General features: G+C 40.7%; 1 protein-coding gene and 1 long non-coding RNA gene across 2 annotated transcripts in view; one reads left to right on the plus strand and one right to left on the minus strand.

Moving 5' to 3' along the window:
• LOC310702629 (heterogeneous nuclear ribonucleoprotein L-like) lies at positions 1-23542 on the plus strand. The gene is made up of 13 exons (XM_083494504.1): positions 1-361; positions 10969-11087; positions 11532-11769; positions 13661-13745; positions 14433-14530; positions 14618-14690; positions 18406-18477; positions 19833-20050; positions 20294-20415; positions 20781-20982; positions 21834-21891; positions 21985-22083; positions 22819-23542. Exons 1-13 carry the CDS (start codon positions 182-184, stop codon positions 22872-22874), a joined length of 1620 nt encoding a protein of 539 aa, XP_083350630.1. The 5' UTR covers positions 1-181; the 3' UTR covers positions 22875-23542.
• The window catches only part of LOC310702937, a 35583-nt gene extending 7666 nt beyond the window's left edge, over positions 1-27917 (minus strand). The window contains exon 1 of the long non-coding RNA XR_014523813.1: positions 23466-27917. This is a non-coding gene — a long non-coding RNA (uncharacterized lncRNA). The remainder of the gene's footprint in view (positions 1-23465) is intronic.
• Positions 27918-27987: the final 70 nt, after the last annotated feature.

The following is a 27987-nucleotide window of genomic DNA, read 5'->3' on the forward strand; positions in this document are numbered from 1 at the left end:
CTTCCCGCCCTCCGCTCCCCGCCCCTTTGCGTGCGTTATAGCAGCGGTCTTCTGTGAGGAGAATCGCTCGCGAGCATCACCGGTGCGGGCCTGTTCCGTCGGCCTCTTCGCCTGTCTTTGCGCGCCACTTGCGGAGCCCCGAGGGTCCCGTATCCTCCCTCACCTCCACTTTGCCGCCGCCATGTCCTCGCCGTCTTCTGGGGAGCAGTACGAGGAGGAGGAGGACGGCGCCTACGAGAGCCAGGCCAAGCGGCTGAAGCCCAGCGCCGCCGCCGAGGAGGGCGAAATCGAGTACGGGGCTGAGGAGGGCGAGAGCCGCAGGGAGAAGGCCGCCCCTCGCGCCGGGGGCTTCTCCGGAGGGGTAAGCAGGGCCGGCCGCTTATAGTCCAACGCGCTGGGAGCGAACGGCGGGTGGAGGAGACCCGCGTCAGCTCGAGCCGAGGTGCGCCTACTCGGGAGTATATCTCCTGCGCGCCTTACTCCCAAGTAGGCATGTGTAGCGCCGAGAGCGTAATGCTTATACCCGCAAATTGAAGAGGGTTTTTATACAAAAAAATCATTAAAAGGAGAATCCCAAGTTTTTCTACTAAGTTTTGTTCCTTATTAGCCTTACGCATTTTCGTGTTTTCATATAATTAACCTCCTTGAGATCCTGGGATGAACGGCGGTGTAAAAAATGAATAATAATAATAGGCGTGCATGTGAGAAGAGAACTGGGCATGTTCCAGAAGGATTAGTCTGTTATGGTAAACGACATTTTAAGGTGCGACAGTTTTGTGTTGTTTTTTTCAATGTCAACTTGTGGAAGAAGAAGATTTAATGAGCCGGAGAGACCCCTTCCTTGGATACATAGTGGGGTTTGCCACAAGCCGACTGAGGATGCGTAGTTCCGCTTTTGTCCATCAAAGGATTTATTGTGCGGGAGGCAAAAAAATAATTCTCTTGGCTTCCTCTAATAAAACAACGGGGAGAGGGGGAGAGGGAGGTGTGTTTTCCATTGTTTACTTTTCTGAAGGCAGTTTGTTCTTACATCCCTGAATTGGGTTGTATTTATAACTTCGGCTTACACCCCCCCCCCCGAAATGCGGGGAGAGAGAATTGTGGGTGGAAACTGAGTATTGCAGCCTCCTTTCCTCTATATGTGTACATATTCACGTTTTCATTCCTTAATGAGATAAGTAAGCTGTGTGCACAGGGTGCGGGGAATGATGACCATCTGTGTCCTTTCCTTGCAATAAAGAATAGTATGTTTCATTGGAGGGGCTCTGGCGTCCATGGCTTTTTTTTCATAGGGAGCCCTGCAGCGTTTGGCAGGCAATGTATTTGTTCTCTCTGTGTGTGCGTCATACCCGTCAAGCAAAGGAACTACACTACAGAGAAAAGAGCCAGGGGGCTTTTGTCCTTTATTAAACAGTTGATCAGCAGTTGGAACAAATAAACCTACAGAGATTGTGGAAGCTTGGACATTCTTAAGAACAGACTGGACCTGTATCTTTAGGGGGAAATCCAGTATTGTAGGATAAACCTCTGTTAGGGGCAGGATAATTGCATTTGGATCAGCACATTTTTATTAACTGATAAATAACATTGAAATAATCCAATTTGTTGGGCACGTATTTGATGTCTGTTATGGTCTGAATTCTTCACATCCAAATTTAAACTCCCATTTCCCCATGTACAACCAAGGCAGCACAAATAAATTTCTCCGTTTTGAACATTTGTACTGTTACTATAAAAATCCGTTATTGTACTGTTATTAGTAAAACTAAGTGTGGAATTTTCAGTCTTCAAAGCCTAAAGCAAGTAGACGCATGTATTGAAAAACGTAGTGCTATTATAGCTGCTAGTACACAAGGTACTTTTTCATTTATCATTACAACCTCCCTTTGCAGTATGTTAGATGGAAATATTTTTTCTTTATAAGTTTATTCTACTTCATGCTACAAAGTCAGCTGATCTCTGAAGCTGTTTCACTACATATTGCCATTCCCATTTTGTTCATATTCTGTCTCGCTAAGATCATGCAAAAACATTTGCCAAGTTTATCTCAGATTGGGACAGTTCAGTTTTGCACTATAATTGGGGTTTAAGAAAGATGTTAATAGAATTTTGTTACATATTACAAGATCCAAGAGCTCCCTTCATAAAAACATCAAGGCTCTACTTCCTTCCCCCTACTGTCCATATTTTTACAAAAGGTTTGGTTGGCATCTGTTACATATAAATAAAATTGTTGTTATGAGTATTTAATTTTAGAAATTCAGACGGCATTGCATATTTCACTATTGATTAGTTATTTTCAGCTCCTGAGATTTGTGCTGTCTTGTTCGGGAAGCTAAGGCTTGATTATGATCATTCTGCTTAGTTTGTTTGCTATAGAGCCCTGGCCATTATGATGCAGTGTTATTTCATTGGAAAGTGTGCCTCTTGTGGTCTATATGACATCTGCCTGGGTTAGAGTCCATGCTTATAGGAAAATTCATGAACAAGAAAAGAGAATACAGTACTAGCATTTTAATTTTATATTGTTATGAGTTTGGGGTGGGAGAAGTAGGCTGTATGCTTGAGCCCCTCTTCTAATTCCTGTATCCAGTACATTCATTTGCTGGAATATCCAGGCCAGCCTGGTAGTAGCCCTCTAAGTATGGGTCCTTAAGGTAACAAAGGGAGTGGCTCTGTGTCAGAGGACAAATAGGTAGGCCTCCCTCCCTCAACTGCCTGTTAGTTAAAAATAAAAAGGGTCAGGGACTTCCGGAGGCGGCGCGAAACTGTAATGGCGGTCCTCTTCGTTCTCTGAAGAGGGGCTCCGCGGAAAAGGGTCGTTCGCTGCGGCATAGCGACGACCCATTAAGATAAACCACGGGTAGAGTGAGCCCGTGGCCGTGGGACTCGGCGGGCACCAGAAGCTGCCCTGAAAACACAGAAGGGACCCCGTAAGGAGACCCGGAGTGAAGGAGGGGTAGCGGTGCTGTGAGTTCATCGCTCTTTCCGCGGAAGTGAAGCCGCGCGGCTGTTGCAGATGAGCGCTGACCTTTCTTCCTAAAATCAACACTAAACTGCAAGCAACATACCCGTGAGTAAAGGGATTTAAATTTGGTAAAAGAATTTGTTGGATTTGGCTGAAATCGGGAGATGAGAAAAGGGAAGTCCGTCTCCCGACATTGCTGACAAGATCAAAGCAAAGTCTTAAGAAGCGGAAGCGCTTGAAACGGGACTTTGGGAAGTTTTAACTTTCTTGCGCTATTAGATCTATTCTTTATTTTACGGAAGGAAGGAATGGATATTGACTAAATTAGGCTGTAAATGTGGACTTTCCTCCTATTTCCTGCCTCTTTTGGTTTGTACTTCTAAAGAGTCAGACGTCGGACTGCCGGGGAGAGAGGTTGCAATAACTGCAGAAACAGTTGCAAAAAACTTTTTTGGAGTGCAACTGATACATTTGAGCAGAAAAGACTGTATGAGACTTTGTTGCAAGCACCGTTGATGGAACTTTGCTGAACTTTAAGAGGTGCTTTGGGGAATTTTTTTGGCCGGTGAAGGGACTGTTGGATTATTGGATTTATTGAGCAGAAACAACTTGGAATTTTAATGGCGGAATACTTCCTTCTTTGTCTTTGAAACTTGGTGGCACTCCCCCTACAGGGCTTTCGGATTATAAAATCCTGGGAACTGATCTTTGTTTTGGCTTTCATTCTACTGATTGTTTATAACTGGTTCTGTCTTTCCCATGGAACAATAGACAATTTGACCTTGAACACTGACAGATGTGTAATGAGTGGTGCAGGGAGAACAAGAGCATCTAAAGCTAAGGAAACTAAAGAGGCCAAGGAAAAAGAAAAGGAAAAGGAAAGAAAACCAGGACAATTTGTACAAACAACACTGACCCAAGGACGCCGATCGTCGGTTCCAGCTGTACTGGTGACACAGAGGGAGCAAGCTGAAATAACAGAGAAGCCCACTGAGGAAGATATGGCAGCAGGTGGGTCAGACACACTATTAAAACAAATATTGGAGCAGTTATCAAGCTTAAACCAGAAGGTGGATGACCAGTCTCTGAAAATAGACAAAGCGACTTCTTCGATACAAAAATTGACTGATCAAGTTTCCCAGCATACGCAAGCAATAGAGAACCTGCAAGGACCAACAGCGGAAAACCGTGAACTAGCTGGAGAAGCAATTCAAAAAGTGGGAGCCTTACAAAAAGAAGTTGAAGAAATAAAAGGAGAAGTCAAGCCTCTGCACAAACAGGTGGGTGAACAACAAACCTACCTGTCAATGGTGGAATTGAAAAATCGCGAGAACAACATCAAATTGAGAGGCATTCCAGAACTTGAGCAAGGAGACTTGATTGGATATCTGACACAAGAATTTTCAAAGTTCTGGGGCATAACAGAAGATACAGACTTTAAAATTGTCTCGGCATACAGATTGGGAAGACTGGTAAGGAAAGACAGATCCAGGGACTGTTTAATAATTCTAAGATCAAGGGAAGAGAGAGACAAGATCCTAGGCCTTCATTTCAAAAAAGCAATTCAAATACAAGACAAAAGGGTGGAAATTTATAGAGATATCCCAAGACAGCTGTTGGACCTTAGAGCCACCTATACAGAACTAGCAAAATTACTGAGACACAACGCAATTCCCTACAGGTGGGAGTTCCCACAAGGATTATCCTTTACATACAAAGAAAGGAAGGTTAAAATTAGAACACCTGAAGACAACCAAAAGTTCCTTCACGATCACGGTGAAGATCTCCAAAAAGGAGCAGATTGGCTTCCACCTTTACCAACATCAATTCTGCCTGGAAGCGGGCCAACGCCTGCCCCCTCGGGATTGGAGCAAAAGGAAGACACCTCATCTTAAGAACATCTCAACTAGAACAGGATGTCCCTGCAGCTACTTAGTTGGAACATAAATGGCGGGAATTCTCCGGAAAAAAGAAGGAGGATATTTCATATCCTAAAAAAAGAACAATTGGACTTAATATGTCTTCAAGAAACACATGTGACCAGGCTCCACAGGAAAGTATTAATCAATAAAAGATTAGGCCAAGAATTTATCTCATCAGACAAAGTTAAAAAGAGAGGCGTTGTAATATATGCAAAGGAGAATCTGACACCAAAATTCTTATTTAAAGATGACCATGGAAGAATTCTCGCAATTGAAATTCAAACACAAGGGGAGAAGATTCTGATACTAGGAATTTATGCACCAAATGATGGAAAATCAGAATTTTATAAGAAGCTGCATGAGACACTGCTCGACTACCTGGACTATTCTAATATTATCGTGATGGGAGACATGAATGGGGTGGTCTCAACAAATATGGATAAATCCCAAAATCAAAATTTAACAACAGACGGCAGACTCCCCAAAACGTTTTTTGAAATGACAGACAATATGGATTTGATTGACATTTGGAGGACAAGGAACCCCTTGGGTAAAGAAGGAACCTTCTTTTCTGAGGCCCATTTGTCATGGACACGAATCGACCAAATTTGGATATCTAGAGGGCTGGCACCCAAAACAAGAAAGGTGGAAATCTGCCCAAAAACCTGCTCCGACCATAATGCCTTAAAAATGGAATTGAGACTTACCCCAACCGGATCCTTTAGATGGAGGATGAATGACACCTTGCTAAGAGATCAAGAGATCGTTAAGAAGGCCCAAAAAACTTTAAAGGACTATTTTGAAATAAATTTGAACACTACGGTCGAGAAGAGAACAGTCTGGGACGCAAGTAAAGCTGTAATGAGAGGGTTTCTGATACAACAGAACACAATAAAAAGAAAATTTTGGAATGGAAAAAAGGAAAAAATCTTAGAGAAAATAAGTGAAGGAGAGAAAAAGCTGAGGACCAAACCAAAATCAAAAGAGGTATTAAGAGAAATCAAATTCCACCAAGCACAATATTCGAAATTGATTAATCAAGAAATTGAATGGAAAATTAAACAAATGAAACAGAGATCGTTTGAATCAGCAAATAAATGTGGAAAATTGTTAGCTTGGCAGTTGAAAAAAAGACAAAAGTTAAATACAGTTACAAATTTAGAGATTCAAGGAAAAATAGTGCAGAAACCAGAAGAAATAAGGAAGTGCTTCCACAGATACTTTAAAGATCTTTATGCACAGGGGCCTCAGCAAGAATTGGAAATAGACCAATTTTTGAGAACAAATGGTCTAACTAAAATAAGCCAAGACCAAAGAGTAATTCTCAACAGTAAAATAACCCAACAGGAAATTGAAGGTGCCATTCGAAATATGCAACTCGGCAAATCTCCAGGCCCGGACGGGCTCACCTCCAAATATTATAAGACTTTGAAGGACTTTTTGATACAACCATTATTGGAGGTTTGCAACCAGATTATGGAGGGGAAGAGGGCACCGGAAACGTGGAAAGAAGCATTCATCACATTGATTCCAAAGTCGGAGATGGAAAAGACCCAGCTTAAGAACTATCGTCCCATCTCACTCCTGAATGTGGATTACAAAATATTTGCAGACATTTTAGCAAATAGATTTAAAAAAGTATTAAATGAAGTAATTCATAAGGACCAAGCAGGTTTTCTCCCTGGCAGACATATGTCGGACAATACCAGAAACATTATTGACATATTGGAGCTTTTGAGAATTAGGAACACAAGGGCCGTTTTAATTTTTATTGATGCGGAGAAAGCATTTGACAACATTTCTTGGAGGTTTATGAAGAAAAACCTGAAAGGGATGGGAGTGGGAAGGGGGTTTGAAAATGGAGTAGAAGCAATCTACTCAGAACAAAAAGCCAAACTGATAGTGAATAATGTGGTGTCGGAGGAACTCAAAATTGAAAAAGGGACACGACAGGGGTGCCCCCTATCTCCTCTGTTATTTATTTCTGTCCTGGAGGTATTGCTGAATATGATCAGAGAGGACCGGTTGGTGCAGGGTATAGTGGTCGGAGCGAAACAATACAAATTGAAAGCTTTCGCAGATGACCTAGTCTTGACATTACAGGAGCCAGAATCTAGCACAAAAAAAGTTCTTGAACTTATCTCGGAGTTTGGTCGGGTGGCGGGATTCAAGCTTAATAGACAAAAAACCAAGGTTTTGGTTAAAAATCTGACACCTACAGAGACAGAGGGGTACCAGAAAGAAACAGAGTTAAGTGTGGTGAAAAAAGTGAAGTACCTGGGGGTATTTTTGTCCACCAAAAATTTAAATTTATTTAAAGATAATTATGAAAAATGCTGGTTGGAAATCAAAAAGGATTTGGATATATGGGCAAGATTGAAACTTACCTTGTCAGGCCGAATCGCAGCTATAAAGATGTGTGTTTTGCCAAAAATGTTATTTTTATTTCAAACCCTACAGGTCGTGGACAGAATGGAATGTTTTGGAAAGTGGCAGAAGGATATATCTAAGTTTGTCTGGCAGGGCAAAAAGCCCCGAATAAAATTTAAAATACTAACTGATTCAAAAGAAAGAGGGGGGTTTGCCCTGCCGGATTTAAGGTTGTACTATGAAGCTGCAGCCTTCTGCTGGTTGAAGGATTGGTTCTTGTTGGAAAACACTGATGTCCTAGACCTGGAAGGGTTTGACAATGTTTATGGTTGGCATGCATACTTGTGGTATGACAAGGCAAAGGTTCATAAATTGTTCAAAAACCATATTGTCAGAAAATCAATATTTGCTGTATGGATGAAGTACAAGGATTTACTAGAAAGTAAAACCCCGAGGTGGTTATCACCAGTGGAAGCCAAAGTTTCCAAAAAAAGGCCCAATATGGAGGCCTACTGGCCAAAATATTGGGAATTAATTGAAAGAGTTGGAGACAACTGGAAGCTCCAAAGCCAAGACAAATTAAAAAATAAGGTGCGAGACTGGCTACATTATGCTCAAATGCAAGAGGTTTTCAAAATGGATAAAAAAGTTGGTTTCCAGGTGGAGAAATCGAAACTAGAGACGGAGTTATTAGAACCCAAAACTAAGGTACTTTCGAGAATGTATAACTTGCTGCTTAAATGGAATACACAGGATGAGACAGTTAAATCGGCTATGATAAAATGGGCACAGGATGTAGGACATAACATTATGTCTGAGGACTGGGAAAGGTTATGGAACACCGGTATGAAATTTACGGCATGTAGTGCCTTGAAAGAGAACATTATGAAAATGGTATACCGGTGGTACATGACCCCAGTCAAGTTGGCTAAAATATACCACCTGTCTGATAATAAGTGTTGGAAATGTAAGGAGGAAGAAGGGACATTCTTTCACCTCTGGTGGACCTGCCCGAAAGTAAAGGCCTTCTGGGAAATGATATACAATGAGTTGAAAAAGGTATTTAAATATACCTTTCTCAAGAAACCAGAGGCCTTTCTGCTGGGCATGGTGGACCGGAAGGTGCTAAAGAAGGACAGAACTCTGTTTATGTATGCGACAACAGCAGCAAGGATTCTTATCGCAAAGTACTGGAAGACACCAGATTTACCCACACTGGAGGACTGGCAGACACAGTTGTTGGACTACATGGAGTTGGCAGAAATGACTGGCAGAATTCGAGATCTGACCGAAGAAACAATAGAGGAGGACTGGAAAAAATTCAAGGATTATTTGCAAAAATATTATAAGTTGTTTGAATGTTAAGATTGTGCATGATTAGGAAACGTCACGCTTCCGCAACCTATTTAAGCAAAGGTTAAAATAAGCCTAGATAAAAAAGAAAAGGAAACAAATTTGAAACAATATATTATGTTTATTGTGAAGGTACCAAAAGTAAACTACAAACTTTCGAAATTGGTAACATAATAAAGTCAAAGATACAATAAGTTATGAAACAAGGTAACAAATTGCTGATCAGGTTAGAACAATGAATGCAATGTTGGGAAGATGTGGGGAGGTCCAAAAGAAAGTAAATTTATGAAACATGAAAAAAAAAAAAAAAAAATAAAAAGGGTCAGAGTAGGGAGTTGAGTTACTTGAGCTAGAAGCTGGAAGCAAAGCTGCAGGCTGCAAAAGGAGAGAGAGAGAGAGAGCCATGCCTGATTTCTCCTGGAATCCAAGGTGGTGGCTATGGAAGAAGCAAGACCCTCTTGGGTGTTAATGTTGTGAACCCCTCCATCACATAAAATCTCAGATTGTATATATGTGTTAATAAACCCTATATCATAAAGTCACCTCAGTCTCCGCTGTCCCTCATTCCAAAAGAAACATGAACCCTGGAACCCCTCGAATCTTACACTGCTCAGAGAATGGGGTAGCATGCAAGAATATGTAGTGTGTTTCAGATAAATCAGCAGGTTATGATGTGGAGAGAGATGGCAAATTTAAAATGATTTATGTTGGATGGATGTTTTGGGATACCTTCTTGGTCTGAGAAGTACAGAATTAAAATTATTTGCTGCTACTGCTGTCATTCTGAACTTGACAGTTACTCAAAATACTCCTTGTGAAATGAAAGTTAAGAGTTTTCCATTGTTATCTACAGAAAGGACCAATGGAAGCCTTTTTCTAAGCCTGATTGCTGTTCAGATATGGTTTTTGGGGTGGGTGAGTTTATACCTGGATATGGAAGGGTTAACCCTCCCCTCTCTGCCATGCAGTTCCCCTAACAAATGCAGTTCACCCATTGGAGCCAAGGGGATCCTTATTAAAGCATAATTGCTCTGTTAGTGTGTGGGTGTGAGAGAGAGAGGGCGAATGGGGTGGCCCAATTCACTGCTTTGCTTCTCCCCACTGCAGATATGTGGTCACCAAAAGTTAGGGAATGCAACCCTCAGGCTTAAAATGATTCTTCCTCCTACTCTAGTGAGTACTTGTGGAGCAGATTTTGCAGTCCTTCAAAATTAGACTTACTAGGTATGCCTGCCCTCTCTTTCAATGTTACCATTTTAATTTGGGGTTTTTTGTACATACATACTGCTTTAGAGCATATGTCCTCTCCCTCAGCAGGAGCGTACCTCTTCTCTGGTACTTTAAAAGGAAAAGCAAGCCGTCTCTTCCGGTATTGATACTGTTCTACTTAACCATGCATGTTATGGGGATGGACCGGTGTTAGAAACCGGGATATGAACGCTATGAGCTAAATGACACCTTAAACCTAGGTTACGGACACAACAGCGGAATGTTTAGGTGTGCTTTTTTAATAACAAGAACACAAAGCTGAAAATGAATGAACTGCAGCTAAAATCTTATATTCATTTTTCACATGGTCTAGTCCTCGTCTGAAGACTGCAAAAAACACAGCCATGTTTCCCCTACCTGCCCCCTAATATTCTTAAGAGGGCCTCTTCTCCAGTCTTCAGAGTATGACTGGATGTGGAGAGGCAGAAAAAAGTCCTCCTTTCCTTCCACTCTGCAGTTTTAATCTGAATCTTAGGGGCAGTACTGTGCCTGGAGGTCAGAAACTGCTTGTGCTAATGAAATTCCTTGCTGCAAAATGTGCCTAGAACAATGGGAGTTTTGAATGCTAGGATGGACTATGGGAACTGGATCTTGACCAGTACTACTCAAGCACTAAGAATAAAATTCAGGGCTTTTTCCTCATCTGGAAAAGCACAGACTCCTACAGCTCAGCCCTACAAATATCTATTCAAAAGTCCTGTTGAATTTGATAGGGCTTAAAGGTATAGGTTTACAGCCTTACAGTCATGGACTTGCAAACTACCTATGACACATTATCCAAAACGTGTGGTTTTGTGCTATAAGCAGGGGTGAGCCTTGGGATGGAGGAGTTTGGAAAGTTTTGCTTTCCTTTAGCTGTAGTCTGTTTTCTGGTGTAACATAGTTAACGTTAACTATGTTAACATGTCATGGTTTCTGAAGCTGGCTTGTTAAATTAAGCAAAGTTAATGCTAATTACAGTTTCTAGTTTAGAATAGGGTTACATTTTGGCGAGTATAAACTTGAAAGTACTTTGTCAGTTAACCATCTATAATACTTTTTTATATTGAAATTGGAAAAATAAAGTCTATTGCTCTCTTTTGCTAGGATGCTGGTGGAAGTCATCACAAAGTTTCTGTTTCTCCTGTGGTCCATGTCCGAGGGCTCTGTGAATCAGTTGTAGAGGCAGATCTTGTGGAGGCTCTTGAAAAATTTGGAACCATATGGTATGTTTACTATATATTATATCTTCAGTGACTCAAAATGAAATTCATAACGCATTTAAAAAAGACTTCTTCAAGGCCTGTACTAGTACTCCTAAATTGAAACATAAGCCTCAAGCCTTGGAATTACCAAATCCTTCAGAAGTTAATTCTGAGGCAAATCATTGTGCTCATCTCCATATGGAAGCTGGGTAAGAGAACACTCTTATTTCTGTACTTCTACATTAGATATTTATATACCTTGGCTGCCAACCTGGCCTATTGTTACATGGACACATGTGCTGTAGATTTCAAACAAACCTCCATGGATTTTAAGAAATGTAGGAGATTTTCTTTGAGTTTGCAATAGTAATTGTTATTGTGAAGTTTTTAAAGATCAGTTGTAACTTAATGATTTAATGATGGCCTTAAATGATGACACATTAACGGTTATTGTTTTTCCTGCAGCTATGTGATGATGATGCCATTTAAACGCCAGGCTTTGGTAGAATTTGAGGATATTGAAAGTGCCAAAAAATGTGTGACATTTGCAGCAGATGAACCGGTATATATAGCTGGACAACAAGCATTTTTCAATTACTCTACAAGCAAAAGAATTACCCGTCCTGGAAACACAGACGACCCCTCGGGTGGGAACAAAGTTCTGCTCTTATCAATTCAGAACCCTCTTTATCCAATTACAGTGGTATGTCTTAATCTTAAGCATAACTTTAAGTGACTTCAATGCATGATATTTTCCTTTCGAAGAGTTTTCTTTCTGTCTCATATCTTGCTCTGATAAACTCTCAGACCCCTTGTTTGCACTGAATGTTAATCTGAACCACAGCTTAGCATGTATGAGCAAATATGCAGACTCCCAGAGAGGAGATTGTGGCTGTGGCTGTTTTGCTTCTTCTCTATGCCATGGATTTGCTCATCCTGTCATCCAAACCTTGGCTTGTAGTTTAGTGCTCCCTAGACAAACCACAAGCTGTAACCAAGCACTGTTCTATAGGTTGCAGCTTGTCTGGGAAGACTAAACCATGAACCCATGTTTGAACAACTCAGCAGCAGCAGAACAACAACAACCAGAAGGGAAGCAAAGCGGCTACAGTCTTCTATACAGGGGTCTGTATGTTAGCTTGTTCATAGAATCGTAGTGTTGAAAGAGACCACAAGGGTCATCTAGTCCAACCCCTGGAATGCAGGATACTTTTGCCCAACATAGGGCTCAAACCCATGACCCCGAGATTAAGATTCTCATGCTAAGCCATGGTTTGGCTTTGTTGAGTGTCAACGAGGTCATATACTTCAATCTTATAATGCAAATGAAAGCATCCACACAGATCTGTACATGTTATTCTTTATTTGTTCCATGCAAACAAACAGTTGGGGAGGATATTATTTCATTCAACAGAGATCTGTGCAGCAGAAGAGTTACTTTGGCTAGATAATTGTTTGGTCCTAATCTAAAGTCTGTGGTGAATGTTTTTGTACTCAACCAGCCCGTAATAGGAAGGAAAAAGGAAGACAATGAAATTGCTTCCTATTCAGCAACATCTCACTACTTAGGTTTTTGCTTGGAACTGCCAATCACTTACATTTCTTTACATTATTCCGATTTTACTTGTCATTGGTTCCTGATTTGTACACTGTAATTGTACAGTGGTACCTCGGGATAAGTACTTAATTCGTTCCGGAGGTCCGTACTTAACCTGAAACTGTTCTTAACTTGAAGCACCACTTTAGCTAATGGGGCCTCTTGCTGCTGCCGCACCACCGGAGCACAATTTCTGTTCTCATCCTGAAGCAAAGTTCTTAACCTGAAACACTATTTCTGGGTTAGCGGAGTCTGTAACCTGAAGTGTATGTAACCCGAGGTACCAGTGTACTTGTCTTAACGGAAATCATATGATACAGTTTTAAATTATAGTATAGTATTTTAAAAATGTCTTTTATTTAGTCAAATTATTCAAAGACAAAAACTCAATGCAATATTTTATAAACTAGTATATTTGTAGCTTGTCCCAGATCACCCTTCTTTTAAACATGTAGGCATTATTCTATAGGGCAGTTGTGTATGTACCATGATTCATAGAGTCATACTATCTTTGTGTAATGAATAGCATTACCCTAGCACTTTGGTAAAATTCTTATGTTCACTGGTAATTTTGAGTGAGCCTTTCCCATTGTTTTCATTCTGCTTATTCCCAATTTATAAATGGTATATAGTATAAGTTAAAAATTATTTAAGGACACAAAAACTTTGGCAATCTTAGTAGTTGTTTGAAGCACATAGAGATAAAACCGAATTTAGGCTTACTGTTTTGATGATAAACTACAGCTAGAATGTTTCTCTACTTTTCTCTTACAGTTATCATATCCTTGCATTCTCTATGTAGCTATATATCTGTCACTGGGATAAATTTCTTTATGTTTAGTTCACAAGTGACATCCTCTAAAAAAAACCATTAGGTCCAAACTTTACCTGCTTAAAGGAGGGGATTTTGTTCTTGTGTGCTAATAACATTTTGAATAGCATTTGCCAAGTAAAGCTTCAAATACGGTATCTGAATATTTCCCTCATTCTTCTGTAGGACGTTTTGTATACAGTGTGCAACCCTGTGGGAAAAGTACAGCGTATTGTCATATTCAAGAGGAACGGAATACAAGCCATGGTTGAATATCCTTTTTGCAGTGACCTTTGTGTATATGCTTCTGAAGATTTTGTTCTAGGGATTTCACAGTGGCCTCAATAAGGGGAAGTGTTCCTCTCATGTTAATCCTGTCAGGCAAACAACTGTGCTAGAGAACTAGTGAACTCATCTCTGCATATCATCCACCCTCTGGCTTCTATCCCATGGTGAGGGCAGTGTAGACTAGTACCTAAACTGGGGGTGGAGAGCTTGTGATCCTCTAGATAGTGTTCGAGTGCTGCTCCAGTCATGCCCCATCACTGGCCATGCTGACAGCAGTTAATGACCAGAGGAAATCCAGCATTTGCTGGAGGGCCACGGGTTTTCCACCCCATATCTGTTCATATTTGACAATGTGAAGATTTTAATGTAGTGCTCATAGCAAGCACACTGCTCATATACTAGTCCTGTTTTAAAGTTGAACACATTTTGGAAATTACTTATTTGAAAAGGTCGTATATGCTATTTAAACCAATAGGGTTGCTGTTGATTTCATGTCCTTCATGTATTAGTCATTGACTCATACATAAAATTGGTGTTTCTGCATGTGTAATTAAAGAGCCTTGAGCAACTTCTAGATCTACTGTGTTGTGGTCTAAATTAGATTAACGTGTGGCTGCTTGTTTTCTTGGTGGGGGGCACCGATTTAAATAACAACCCTTAACATAAATCAAGTTTGAATCCGTTCTTTGTGCTCAGAAGGCAAAAGCAGCACTCAACGGCGCAGATATATATGCAGGATGTTGTACACTAAAAATTGAATATGCAAGGGTAATGATCATACTTTCTTCAGCTTCTAAACTGTTTCTTGGGAGAAAAGCAGTGATTAAGACTTGCTGTTTGTTTCTCTTTTAACAGCCAACTCGGCTTAATGTCATTCGAAATGACAATGATAGTTGGGACTATACTAAACCATATCTGGGCAGACGAGGTAAGTGTTTTGGTAATTGTACTAAATATGCATTTAAATATATACATATATGCAGTTAGCTTGTCTAATGTGTTAGTCACTTCAAGCCAGGTATTTCTGATGCAGCTCTTGTAATAGGCATCCTGACTTGTAATCCTGGAAAAGAATAATTCAACATTATTGCCCCCTGCTGGTTCCTATTGAGCTATTTAACAAGGAGCCCACACATGCAAGCATGTTTGCAGTACAAGGACTTGCATTTCTCCAAGCAGCTCTCACTCTTTGGAGGAGAGGATACTGATGCAGACTTTCCTTACAAACTACAAACTTGCACACTGCTTCTCCACGGGAAGGATTTTCCTCATTTGTTGGACAAGGCATTAAGAAGGATAGAGGACTCCAGCAGGCTGACTCTACACTTCATCATGCACCACATCGGCATCATCAACAGGCCCTCTGAAAAACCTCAGACTTGCAACTCACCTTGACTGCATACTGCATGCACCATCACCACAAGCATATCAAGGAGGACCACTTACAGCACTTCTGGTTTGCATGGCACGAAAATACCATGGTAGACTGTACCCATTCTAAACCAGTTTGCATGTGTTTCCAGTCTTATGTCCCTTTAAAATTACCATTGTAGAATGAAACACCATAAAATGGAAGATCCAAACTCTTGTTTCTCTCCTGTACATTGCGGTAACTTTCTTTCTCATATGTAAGAGAAAATTGAAGTTAGGTTTTCCAGTGTAAATGCTTTCTAAAGGACTGCACTTACTTTAAAGATTAATTGAAATTTTGCTGTATGCTGTCAAGTCCCCTCAAGCACCAGTATTTGACACAAGGTCTAATTTGTCTAAGCATTTTTACTGCAAAGGCTAGTTTGAATAACAACTGCATGGAAATGTTAAAAAAAAAAAGCTATGTAGTTTGACTTCTGTAAATGTTCTTTGTAACTGAATGATTTGTGTATAATTTGCTGTAATGTACCTTTTGAAAATCTAGGCATTTATAACATGGAGGTGGGAACTTACCTTACCAAGGTAGAGTATCTTCTAAATTTTAAACATAGTGAAGGTTTCAACTTTCCTTTTAATTATTGCTGAAAGGTGGTTTTTACTGGTAGTGCTTTGGCTTGTAAAAATGTATTATTTAAAGGTTAGGGCTTGGACATGCGGAATTAAGTGTTTGTAAAAGGTTAATAAGGGGGCTGCAGTATTGGTTAGCAGATTCTCCACCTGCAGTACGTTACATTAAAGCTCATACTCCTCCTCCCCCAAACTACCAAACTGGGAAGTCACTGAGTTACCTTGGGCAATTCAGGTGTTAATTTTCTGAAATACATAGATACTATTCAAGCAACTGGCAGGCATGCAGTTCACACAGTATTTATGAACAATGCCTTACCCCAGAATATTAAACGATGTGAAATGAGAAATATTGGAAGAAAACAAGGCAGGTGCTTCCAAGTATGTGGCAATGTTCATTGGGATTTTTATTTTATTTCACCAGCAAATTCCATGTCCTATTGCAAACTGCTTTTGAAAGTGTTCTCGGTTGCCATGTACTGGAGGGGCTCCTCTTTTGCGGGGGGGGGGGGGAATTTGTGTAAGATTCCCTAGGACATAAGGAATAAGTTGTGTGGCTCTTTATATCCCGTTTGCATACTTTTTATTTTGTACTCAAGTAGAGTTTCATGCAGAAAGAGAGCTGAGTATACTGTTCATAGCTCATTTTCTAGGGAATCTGTAGTCCTCCAGATTGTGTTGGACTCCAAGTCCCATCAACCACCAGCAGCATTGCCAGTAGTCAGGGAAGATAGGAGTTGTAGTTGAACAACATCCAGTGGGCCATAGATACCCCATCCTTGTCCTAGACAAGAAGTGATGGAGGGGAACAGAGATACAGATAGTCCTTTCTCCAAACAGGATTGCAGTTTTGAGAGTTAAACAATGTTTAGAATCTGTTATCAGCAATAGCCGTAATAATGCAGCACAGGGCATGCTTGAGACATTTCCTTTTAGTGTTGTGATCAGCATACTGATTGATAAGGAATGAGTAGCTTCGTCAACTTGTGATGTAGTACACACTGAGTTTCTTGGCATTGTTACACGAGTGGTCTACACAAAAGTGTCCTTGTGATGGGCTGCTTTACATGCATTCTTCAAACCATTCCTCTTAGGTTGTTGTCTGTTCCTCTCCCCACGGCCAACCAGTCTGCAAGATTCTGGCTTCAGGGAGAATGTTCTTTACAAAACAGGCTTCGGTTCTGGTTTCTTCAGACTGGAAACTGCCCCAGTTTAGTGTTTAAAATTTAAAGCAGGAGATTTAAACTGATGGCTGTATTAATTTATTTTACATTTTGCATCCTAAACTTTTCTTTTAGGTATGTCAGGTGGAAAAGATTGGTTTTGCTCAAGGGTACCCACTGATCTTCAGAACTTGGCAGTTTGAAATGAAATTTTTCATTTCCCAAGCTGAAGACTGCCATTGCATCTTACTCAAACATGTAATTCTGGTGGCTGATATTTGCTACTTCCGTTGTACAAAAATCCTGTCGTCTTATGTAACTTCAGGGCTGAATGACATGGCTAATATGTGAGATGAATAGCACTTCCAGGTCGGATAACACATGCTGAAATCTGTGGAAGTTGCTTTCTAGTAATGGGTTTGTGTTCTGGGTGCCACAATCTCTCTTTCCCACTATCAAAATCAAATTATTATACGACTAATTCCTTGATTTAACCTAGGTTGTTTTAGCAGTTTCAAACATTGGCAACAAACTTGAAATATTGTGCATTATCCACACTGAGATAGAACTGTTTGCTACTTCAGCTGGATATTTCTCATTTCCCATTGCACAATCAGTTGAAGTATTGGAACTTCAGATTGTCTAATGAAAAGAGCAGTAAAAGTTAAAGCTAACTGTGGCTTGTTCTTGTAATGCAGTTTTACTTGATTATTGCAAATAATTACTTTAGGTTGGTGTACTGCTTTTATCCAGTACTGTTGACCCCTTGGTTAACTTTACATTCTTGTATAAAATGCGGCTTGTTGGAAGAATGTTTCCTTGTTAAAAGTGCTTATAATAGTGCAATTTTTCAGTATTGCAATTATACAATAGACTGTATTAGTAGTATAGTAATGTATAGTCTTCACAGCACTTCCCCAGATCATAAGTTGTTGATATGATTATGTATGTACACAAATATGGTACTCTCTGTTTACTGATCATGAAACCATGTAATACAGGTTTTTGTTGGCTTATGCTGAAACTTCTTGAAAGAAGCCCACTTTGAAAATGTGTTGCTGTTGAAGCTAATAGTGTGATTCAGGTACTGTCCTTTGATTGTACTGCATTTAGAACTTGTTTTTATGAGAGTTATAGGTAATTTGTACTCTGCGGTATTGTGTGATGTTAAGAGAATTGTCCAGGCTTCTTAGGTTTAAAATGTCAAATCTTTTCAAACACAATATTCTCAAGTGAACAATAGTTTTGGTATCTTTCAACTGTGTTTTGTGCTGGAGCAAATCAACTTAAAACAGTTAGTTTACAGTATGCAAAGAAAATCTTAAAAGTAACGTGGATGTATCGGGCTGGCCACTATTGGACCTTTGCTCTGATCCAGCAGGGTTCTTAACCAGAAAATACTCCCCTCTGTCCTTACTGGTGAAGTTCCACTATCTTTAAGCAGGAGTTGCTTTTGTTTAATGATGCTTTTCCCCCCTTTAGATAGAGGGAAAGGCCGCCAGAGGCAAGCTATTTTGGGAGAACACCCTTCATCCTTTAGGCATGATGGCTATGGTAAGTTATATGGCTTCCTGTTATGGGTTAAGTTGGAAAATAGGCCAATACAGTTGTACATGTCTTGCTTCACTATTCAGGCACCAGTTCCCACATTTGTCTAGCTGCCCTCATTGTGCCACCTGAACCAGCTTGCTTTGCCTTAGTGCAGGGTGGGGAACCCCATGCCCAGGGGTCAGATTTGGCTCTCCAGGCCTGTTTAATTTATCCCCAGAACTCTGGCCCGGCCACTCCCCTCACTGGCTTTGCTTTGCACCCTGCATGTTTATATCTGGCTAGAATATGTCCTTGAACTCTGATGATGCCTCTTTCTTGGCTGGAGGGCTGACAGAGGTGTGGGAGGCTGTGTAGAAACAAGCCTAATGTACAGAGTTAAAATTTACATTTGTTGCTCCACCCACTGTTGCATCTGGCCCTGCCCATAACTGGCATGTGGTCCTCAGTAGGTTGGCCACAAGGGAATTGGATAGGGAGCCTTTCTCATGCCGTAGTGCACTTAGGTATAAAGATGTATTGAGTTTGCATTTTGTTATGGCTACATGGTGCATCCATTTATGACCAGTTTTTCATGATCTCATTTTTATTTTAAAATGCCAGTACATTTTTTTTTACACAGCTTACTATAAATCAAGTTGTCATTCTGTGAACAAACAAGATTTTTTTGTAAATTGCAGTTAACTTTGTCACAGTTGAAAATGAAACATTTCTTAATACTTCTCATATTGCACACATAAATCACTTCTAAGACTGAGGTTGAAACTTGCAGTAGCACACTTAGACCACCATCTAACACTTAGGTGTGCTGAAGCTCATTGAAATCAAAACAGTGGAGTCCTTTATTCTTAAGTCTGGCTTGTGGCTTTAGCTGTTTATCCTGTGTTAGTCAACTGATCAACCGACCGCCCCCCTCTGCATTTATTATCCGTGTAGAAGACCACCCCAAATTTTTGCCTACAATTTTTCTTTAGCAAAAAACATCTTCTACATGGAAAAATACGGTATATTTTGTTTGCTTGAGTTAACATTCTTGTTTAGATAAACAATGTTTCAGTAGTGGATGCTAAATCTGCATAGCCCATTATAGCAAAACCTAAAACTGGCGGCAGCTTCTTCTTCTTTTTATTAAATATTTTCTTGATTTACAAAAGTGTGTGCAATGTCTCTCTCTCATTTATATTTTTTTTCCATGTAACATTTTTACAAATCAGTTTCATTTGTTGAGACATAAGGGAGGGAAAGGGGGAGGGGAAGATGGGTAAAACTGGCAGCTTCTGAAACTTGGGAGCTTTAATCTTCATATCAGATCAAATAAAACTTTTCCCAGCCAAATTAACTAGACAGTACTTTCTCTTTAGGATCGCATGGTCCACTGTTACCATTACCGAGCCGATACCGAATGGCATCTCGGGATACTCCAGAACTTGTGGCTTACCCACTTCCCCAGGCTTCCTCGTCTTACATGCATGGGGGGAACCCCTCGGGTTCAGTTGTCATGGTTAGTGGATTGCACCAGCAAAAGATGAACTGCTCAAGAGTTTTCAACTTGTTCTGCTTGTACGGAAATATTGAAAAGGTAAAAGAAAAAGTCTAGGCACATAATAATAAAAATAAAATAAAAATAATATAATTTTATTATTTATACCCCGCCCACCTGGCTGGGTTTCCCCAGCCATTCTTAAACTTAAAAGAATAATGAGCAATTACTGTGAAGAGAAACCGGAGCTACGCATATTCCAACCAAATTGGAAAATGTCCTAAGTTACCATCCTTTAAACTGTATTGTCTTTTCTTCCAAAAAAACCCAACAACCCTGCAGGTGAAGTTTATGAAGACTATTCCAGGCACAGCTTTAGTGGAAATGGGTGATGAATATGCTGTTGAAAGAGCAGTCACGCATCTCAATAACGTCAAATTGTTTGGGAAGAGACTTAATGTTTGGTATGTGTGCATTTCATCTGAGTACTAAAGCTAAAGCACATCTTGAATGTGCAAGTTGTCTAGCAGTGTTTAATACTAAAAGTGCTTCTGAATAAAGTGGTTTTTTTTAAAGAATACTATTCTTATATGCAAAGAGTAAACTTCGTTATAACACTTCATTAATGTAAAGACTTCTATATTTGATATCCTTCAATAACTTGACAAATGTCAGGCATTAAAGTGAGACATACAAGTGAAATGTAGATTATACTTTTGAGTTCATATTTTGTATGTTAAGAAATTTGCTTTGTGAATTCCATAAAAATGATCCCCCCTTTTTTTACACTCCCCAAAGATGTTCTTAAATATGTACTCTTTATTTGTAGTGTATCCAAGCAGCATTCAGTTGTTCCTAGTCAGATATTCGAGCTGGAAGATGGGACAAGCAGTTATAAAGACTTTGCAATGAGCAAGAACAATCGCTTTACCAGTGCGGGTCAAGCTTCCAAGAATATCATTCAGCCACCATCCTGTGTGTTGCATTACTATAATGTTCCACTGTGTGTGACTGAAGAGAGCTTTGTAAAGGTAGGTAGCTGCAGGAATCATAGCTGTTAAAGTGTAATTTAGGTTTCAGATGTCAGTATTTATTAACCCCCTTAAAGTAGACTCCATTTTTTATATCTTAGATCAGGGATGGGGAACTGGATCTGGCCAGTGAGCTGGATCTTGCAGCTACACTCACTACAGGCCAGTTTTGATAGGTGGGCGGAAGCACACACCAGTTAATAATATGACATGTGATGCCTATCAAAGTAAAAAGGGGATCGCTATAACCACTGATCAGCTGATGGACAGTTATAGTAATCTCATTTTAAGGTGAATTCCCAGCACCGATTGGCTGAATCTGGTTGGAATGCACCTTCAAAGAGACTTGTTGCCTTATCATAGACTGGTTTGAATTGTAGCCGTCTGCTAAAAAGGAGGGGGAAACCATTTTAGCAAGCGGTTTAAAGGCAAACCATTTTCCGCTCATGGTGCAGTTCCTTTTGAAGGTGCTCTCCCACTGCCATTCAGCTGATTGGCAGTGGAAGTGTGCTTTGCTTCAGTAGCATGACACCATTTATATTGAAACTGCTTGCTAAAATGGAAGAAAAAAACCTCTTGTTTTAGCGAGCTATTTTCGTGCAGACCACTTCAAATCAGAACACTTGGGTGCACTAGAGAGGTGTCCATGCTGGACCTAATGAGCTCTGCAGGCTGGAGGTTCCCTGCTGCTGTCTTAGATACTTAGATGCTTAAAAAGTAAGTTAATCAACCATTTTGTGCCAAGTGTCCTCCTTATCCCAGAAATCGCCAGTTTCTGCGGCTTTGAAGTGACATCCTCTAGAATTAGATTGTTGATGTTTAATGAACATATTTTCACTTTGTTGTTCCAGCTGTGTGATGATCATGAAGTTCTGTCTTTTATCAAATACAAAGTATTTGATCCAAAGCGTAAGTGAATATTTGACTTTATTTAAGTGCTCAAAGAATCCTAACTTACCGATGGTGGTGTGAAGCAAACATTTTAAACTCTTGTTTTGACAGCTTCAGCCAAAACACTTTCTGGTCTGTTGGAGTGGGAATGCAAGACAGATGCAGTGGAAGCCCTTACAGTACTTAATCACTACCAGATAAGAGTCCCTAGTAAGTCACTGTATTGAAACTTTCTTAAAGGGTTTTATTGATTTGTTTTAAATATTTATATGCCATCTCACTAATATAATACCAAAACTGTGTGCAATAAAACAATCCAGTACACCAGTGGTGTTCAGTGTGTTTTGAATGATGGTCTGGGGGTGCTGTGGGCAACACTGGCCTCTGTCAGTGAAGGACAATGAAGAAAACATGTAAAATGGTAACTGGTAACTTTCTCTGCCCTAAAGTGAAAGTAAGAGCAGAGGCCTTGATTTACAAGCTCCGTATCTAGTAGTAATTCTTTGTGAGTGATGTCACAGGTATTTTCCAATAGCAACTTGGTTAATTTGTGTACCCACATACCATGCAGTGACCACAACAGCAATAGATGTATTAGGAGAAAACTGTGTTTCCCATCAAGACGATAATGGTCTGATTGTGTGATACTTCTGCATCAGAAGTGCAACTGTGATGGAAGCCCTGGGAACAACACCCTATAAAGCCATGTTTTCATGGAACTGGTTTCTTAGAAAGACAGCGTTTTCTTTCTAGGGGAAAGGTTTGGTTGAGTTTTGATGCATTATGCACTTGCATGCTGGAAATAGATTCTAGTATTTTAGTAGCAGTTTTTCACAGTAGTTAAACACTTGCTTAAAGAAATATCTTTTCTCAGACAAACAGGCTGACATAAGGCACAAAACCATCGAAAATGACATTCTTAACAGTTTCCCTTTTATCTTGCAGATGGCTCTAATCCTTATACCTTGAAGCTTTGCTTCTCTACTTCCTCCCATTTGTAGAGCAGAGGACAGCACGTTAAGGAGCGCCTTCCCTCTTTATTTACACACTTGAAGAAATCGTATGTTGTCTGCAGGCTCTAGGTTTTCTTGTCTCAATCTAACTTAAGTTCATTTTGTTTTATAATGAAAGTGTTTTTACACAACCATTTTCCCGTTGGCTTCTGAAGAGTAGATGACAGTATATTACATAGAGCATTTTCACTTGTGTAACGGTTATCTACAGGTGTTTGAACTGCCTTATAGGCAGCATGTGCAAAAAACTGTATACAGCAGACCTTAAACACAGTTTCCACACAGCAGTAAAATGTACATTTTCATTTACAATCACTATTTTCCACTTCGGTTTAAATGGCAAGTTGGATTATTATATTGGAATATTAGATGTAAAATTGCTGGTTAATTCTGGTTAAAACTGTATGCATGGCAACCATTTTAAAAGCAGAACTAAATTTGTAAATCCTTTTCACTTTGATATTTAGTAATATAACTGTCACTGATTTTTAAGAGAAACTTCACAGGAAGAAAGATTTTTTCCCCCCAGAATGAATTGAAACTTACTTTAAATAGTGTCTTCTCAGAATAATTTTTCACTCCCATTAGCATGATGTCCTTATTGCTAATCCTAACCTGGACTGTCCTTACAAAAAATAAACACCAACCTGAATGAATACAGTTTCTCATTTGCTTTGTGATGACAGTCTTTGTCACAGGATGGTTTTACGTCCTTGTATGAACCAAGCTAGGGAGGGGAGAGAGACAAAACAGCACGGCAGACCCTGGGACCCTGCTGATGTGTAGAGAGAAGCTCACACCTACTCATATCTCCTGCGTGGCTTACTCCCAAGTAGGCGTGTGCAGCACTGGGACCTTAATACTTCAATTCCTCCCCACCCTTCACAATACACACAGATTGGGGAGGGAACGGGGATTCTTAAAAAAAAATAATTATAGTTTTTCTACTAAGTTTTATTTGTATGTTATGTGTTTTCATGTTTTTATATTGCAAACCACCCTGTGATCCTCAGATGAAATTCAGTGGATGATGATGATTTTTGTTGCTTTTTTCTAAACTTTTTCCAACTTTTGGGAATACCTAAAGTTTATCTTTGGATCCAAACTGTAGATCAGGGGTTGGAATCTGTGGCCTTCTGCATATTGTGAATTCCAACTCCTATCAGCCCCAGCCATCATGGTAAAGGAGAGCCACAATTCCCCCTCCTTGGAGTAGTGGGTCCCACCTGACTCACGAGTTGAAGACCGATATATTAGAAGACTTCATTAATTTAAAGTATCAAATCAGGTCGTTTAGGCCAGAGTAGGCAACATACAGCATTTTTATGTGCAAATTGGTCATCCTATGAATTTGTGATTGATACAAGAACCAATTTCAGATTTGGGGGCGGGCAGGAGGGGGGAATCTTTTTAGTTGGTATTTTTAGACCCATGGGAGCCAGAAACCTGTGCCAGATACATTGCGGGTGTACTAGTAAGAGCTGTGATTGATTTGAAGTAAACCACCAGAGCTCTTACCAATACATCCCAATTTACCTTCTGCCCACCCCTACTCTAGTGCTCCCTAATAATTATGGTGGGGAAAAAACCATGTGCTTTCAGGGTGTTCCCTGCAAAGCAGCCACCAGAGGGAGGCCTGCAGCCAGGGATTAGCTTCCAAACACTCACCTCTCCTACAGGAGAGAGATTTAAACATCAATCCTATCTGTAACCAATTCTTTTTATTGTCTAGGAATGGGTAACTGATATAATTAGGAATGTGTCTAATTGTTTCAGAGCTTGTGCACTTATGGATGATACAAGCCTTGACAAGGTTTCCTTTGCTTGGGGCAGAACAATAGCCTCCTTTTCCAAGGTTTATGTTGAATTGTAGTGGCAGGCCTGGTAACAAAAAGCAGGATTCTTCTGCACCTCGTTTCTTAAAACTAGCTTTCATTTAGGAGTAAAGGACTGCAAAAAGTAAGAAAACCTTATTCACAAGAATAAAACTATTTCACACTTGGCTTCTCCAAGCAGTAGCTATTAAGCAAGAATTTATAGATTCCTTCTTTCTGTAATGAGAAGTGGCAATTGCATTCCCTCAAAAGCAAGAGTAGGTAGCGTGGCACCTTCCAGACGCTGCAAACAATAAGCCCCTGCCAACATGGTTAATGTTCAAGGATGATGGGAGTGGGAGTCCCCCATATCTGAAGGGTGCTGTGTTGAGAATCCCTCTTCTAAAGGTTCAGGTTCCCAGTTTGGTGCTGCTCTTGGATCCAGCTTTGTCACCAGAAGCCCAGCTGACTACAGTGGCATAGAGCACCTTTACCAGCCGAGGCTGGTGATCCGACTTTTTGTGTGTGGATGTAGCTGCGGTTGCCCTGGTAACATTCAGGTTAGACTACTGCAATGCAAACGAGAAGCTACCCCTGAAGAATACTCAGAAACTGCAGTTAGCTCAGAAGACAATTCCTTGAGGGTCAACTTGCATCGGGCTCTGAGAACATACCTCACCAGTACTAAAATATATCCATTGGGTCTTATTTCTGAGCTCAGTTCAAAATAGACTTTACCCCCATGAATTTGTCTACATACAAGGGTATTTTGTAGCACCAGAATGCAGGTGCCACTGGTGCAGCAGCAGCAATCTGCAGAGGAAACTGGCACAGCCTTCCTGTAGCCTGTATCTGTCAGGTGCACACATGATTGTTTGCATTAAATGGCCATGGTTCTTATTTAAAAATATGTTGACACTGTTATGCACATAACCCCCAGCAATTAAAATGAACTTTGAAGTACTGGGTCGATTCTCCTCTTCCTCCCAGAATTGAGGTCAATCATTCCAGAAGTCAGTCTGCCTTTATCTAGCTTGCAGGCATAAACCAGTCCCAAAAGTCATTGTGTGGTACAAACAGTTTTAGAGATCCTTTTTGTCTGTGTATATGATGACAGGCAGCCACTTAGCCACAAATTGGCCCTTAGTCACTATTCACTTAGCACTGCAATGCCAGGTAAGTTTTTTTTTAAATTCAAGGCTAGTTGCCAAACCCTGGTGATCCAGTCCTTAATTGTAAAGTCTGCAGTCTTCTAGTTGCCTGCTATCTCTGCCCAAGTTCCTTATGAATAATTTCCCCTTTCTGCCCCCCTGGAACAGATAGAAGGCCAACAGTATTACAATCTGGGCTGTAACATTTGAAATGAACCCAAACTCTGCCTGCCTAAACCCCTGGGTTGTTGAACATGTCCACCAAAGATTGAATACGGTTCTTGTTTCATGTTTCCCAGGACTACCTATAAAAGCCAGTTCTCAACATTCGTTACAGCAATTGCAGTAGGCAGCTTCAGGGGGGCACATGGGGGTGGGGCAAACAAAACTGTCCTGATGTGAGTCACCCCAGCCACCTCCAATCTATTCATTGCATGGGGAAGGCCTCTTTGTGTTCACTTGAGCACGAGACTTCTCTGAAATGAGGGGACTCTTGCTTTATTGGGATTCCCAAATGCATGTAGGGTTTTATGTTCAAGCGAACCCAGGGATGGTCCAGGGTTGGGGGCGGGCGGTGCAATGCATGCAGAGACATTGAGGACAGGGCTCTCTTGTGCACCCCTGCTTTCAGCTTTCATGTATTCAGTCAAATATCTAAGCACGTCTAGTATGCTCAACGAAAGGAACCCAGGATGGGGCCTTTTAGAAAAGAGCCACCCCTTTTTTTAAATGGCTGCATTCATCTGCAGCAGGCAGCAGGTTTGGCTTCTACCCTGCAGCTGGGGAATCTCTGAGAATGAATGTGGCCCTCCAAACCTTTCCACCTGTTGACAGTCTTTCAGTCTACACTCCAAGTGTTTTTGCCTGGCTGGAATATGTCCTTGAACCTCTGATCATGCCTCTTTCCCATCCCTGTTCTACTCCCGATTTCCTTTCTTTACTCACTCATCTCCAGGTGAACGGTTGCCTTGCTATGCCAGAAGGGACACTGTTGCCATGATGTGACCAAACCAGCAGTTTCTGAGCACTGGCGCTTGGCAGGCTGGCCCACGCAGGGCTCTTGCAGAAGGGCACAATGTGGCTCTGCATAAACAGCACATGCAAGCATACTACATCCCCTTAAAGCAGGAAGGGACCATTTCCTGTTTGAGGGCTGCATTGTGGAGGGTGTCAGGGCAAGAGTGTGTGGAGCAACAGGTGTGAGACTGTCCTTTGTACACCATCTTACATTCCAAAACTAGCCCATGCATTGCATCAGAATTGTATTGACAAATCTTGCGCTCTCCCAGTCATTTTCGCAGAGGAAAAAAGCATTTTTGCTTCCGTTGTGAAAGTGCCTCTCTGCTAACAATGATCCAAGGACTCCTAGTGACTCCCTCTTTGTCATTGAGGATGATAACCTAAAAACCTAGTTTTGTTTCTCTGTGTGAATTAAGCTGCTTTAATCTCTGACAAGCTGCATTTTTGCCTCGTTGCTGCATCCTTGGGGAAACTGATCTGCTTCCAAAATGACGGCAAGGGGCTGCAACATTCAATATATTACAGCCACAGCTGGCTCGGTGGTGTAAAAATTTTAAGTCGCTAGACAAACTGGGAATTTGTGGATAAGAGAGAATGCATAGTAGCAGCACAAATCAAAATGTGTATAGCCGTTTGCAGTCAAAAAAAGAAGATAATGCCTTAAGGTCAGGAGTGAATTGGCCACCTGGGAGTAAAGGCTGCCTCTCCAGAGGGACTTGTGCTGGATTCAGAACACCGAATCATTCTGCTCCTTTACCCATCCTCATTTGCAGAATTTTATCGTATTCCATGCGCAGCAGGGTCCTCTGCCTAGAATACATGTGTGAAAGACAGATAGGAGCGTCTGCCCTTCTTATAAATGCTAGGCCTGTGTCTTGAGTGCAGCACACGTGGAACAGGTGTTCCTTATGAGCAATGACATCACCGCTCATGGTGGACGACTGAGTCAGAGCCTGCTCCTCCTGCCAAAGCATAAAGAAAAGGAACTCTCTCTGCAGCAGAAATCAGCTGCAAGCCAGCTGTCTTTTCTTTTCTGCTATACAAGATTCGAGACTGGTTACATTACTTTCAAATAAGAGAGGTTTATAACTTGGATAAAAAAATTGGTTTCCAGGT

Source organism: Podarcis liolepis (assembly GCF_965112155.1).
Source record: "Podarcis liolepis genome assembly, chromosome: 3".
Lineage (NCBI taxonomy): Eukaryota > Metazoa > Chordata > Lepidosauria > Squamata > Lacertidae > Podarcis > Podarcis liolepis.

Excerpts from the sequence above, each read along its gene's own strand:
- LOC310702629 (XM_083494504.1), top strand. The coding sequence starts at position 182 with ATGTCCTCGCCGTCTTCTGGGGAGCAGTACGAGGAGGAGGAGGACGGC. Across the intron at positions 13,746-14,432 it reads CGGAATACAAGCCATGGTTG|AGTTTGAATCCGTTCTTTGT; the intron begins AATATCCTTTTT and ends TAACATAAATCA. Across the intron at positions 14,531-14,617 it reads TAAAAATTGAATATGCAAGG|CCAACTCGGCTTAATGTCAT; the intron begins GTAATGATCATA and ends CTCTTTTAACAG.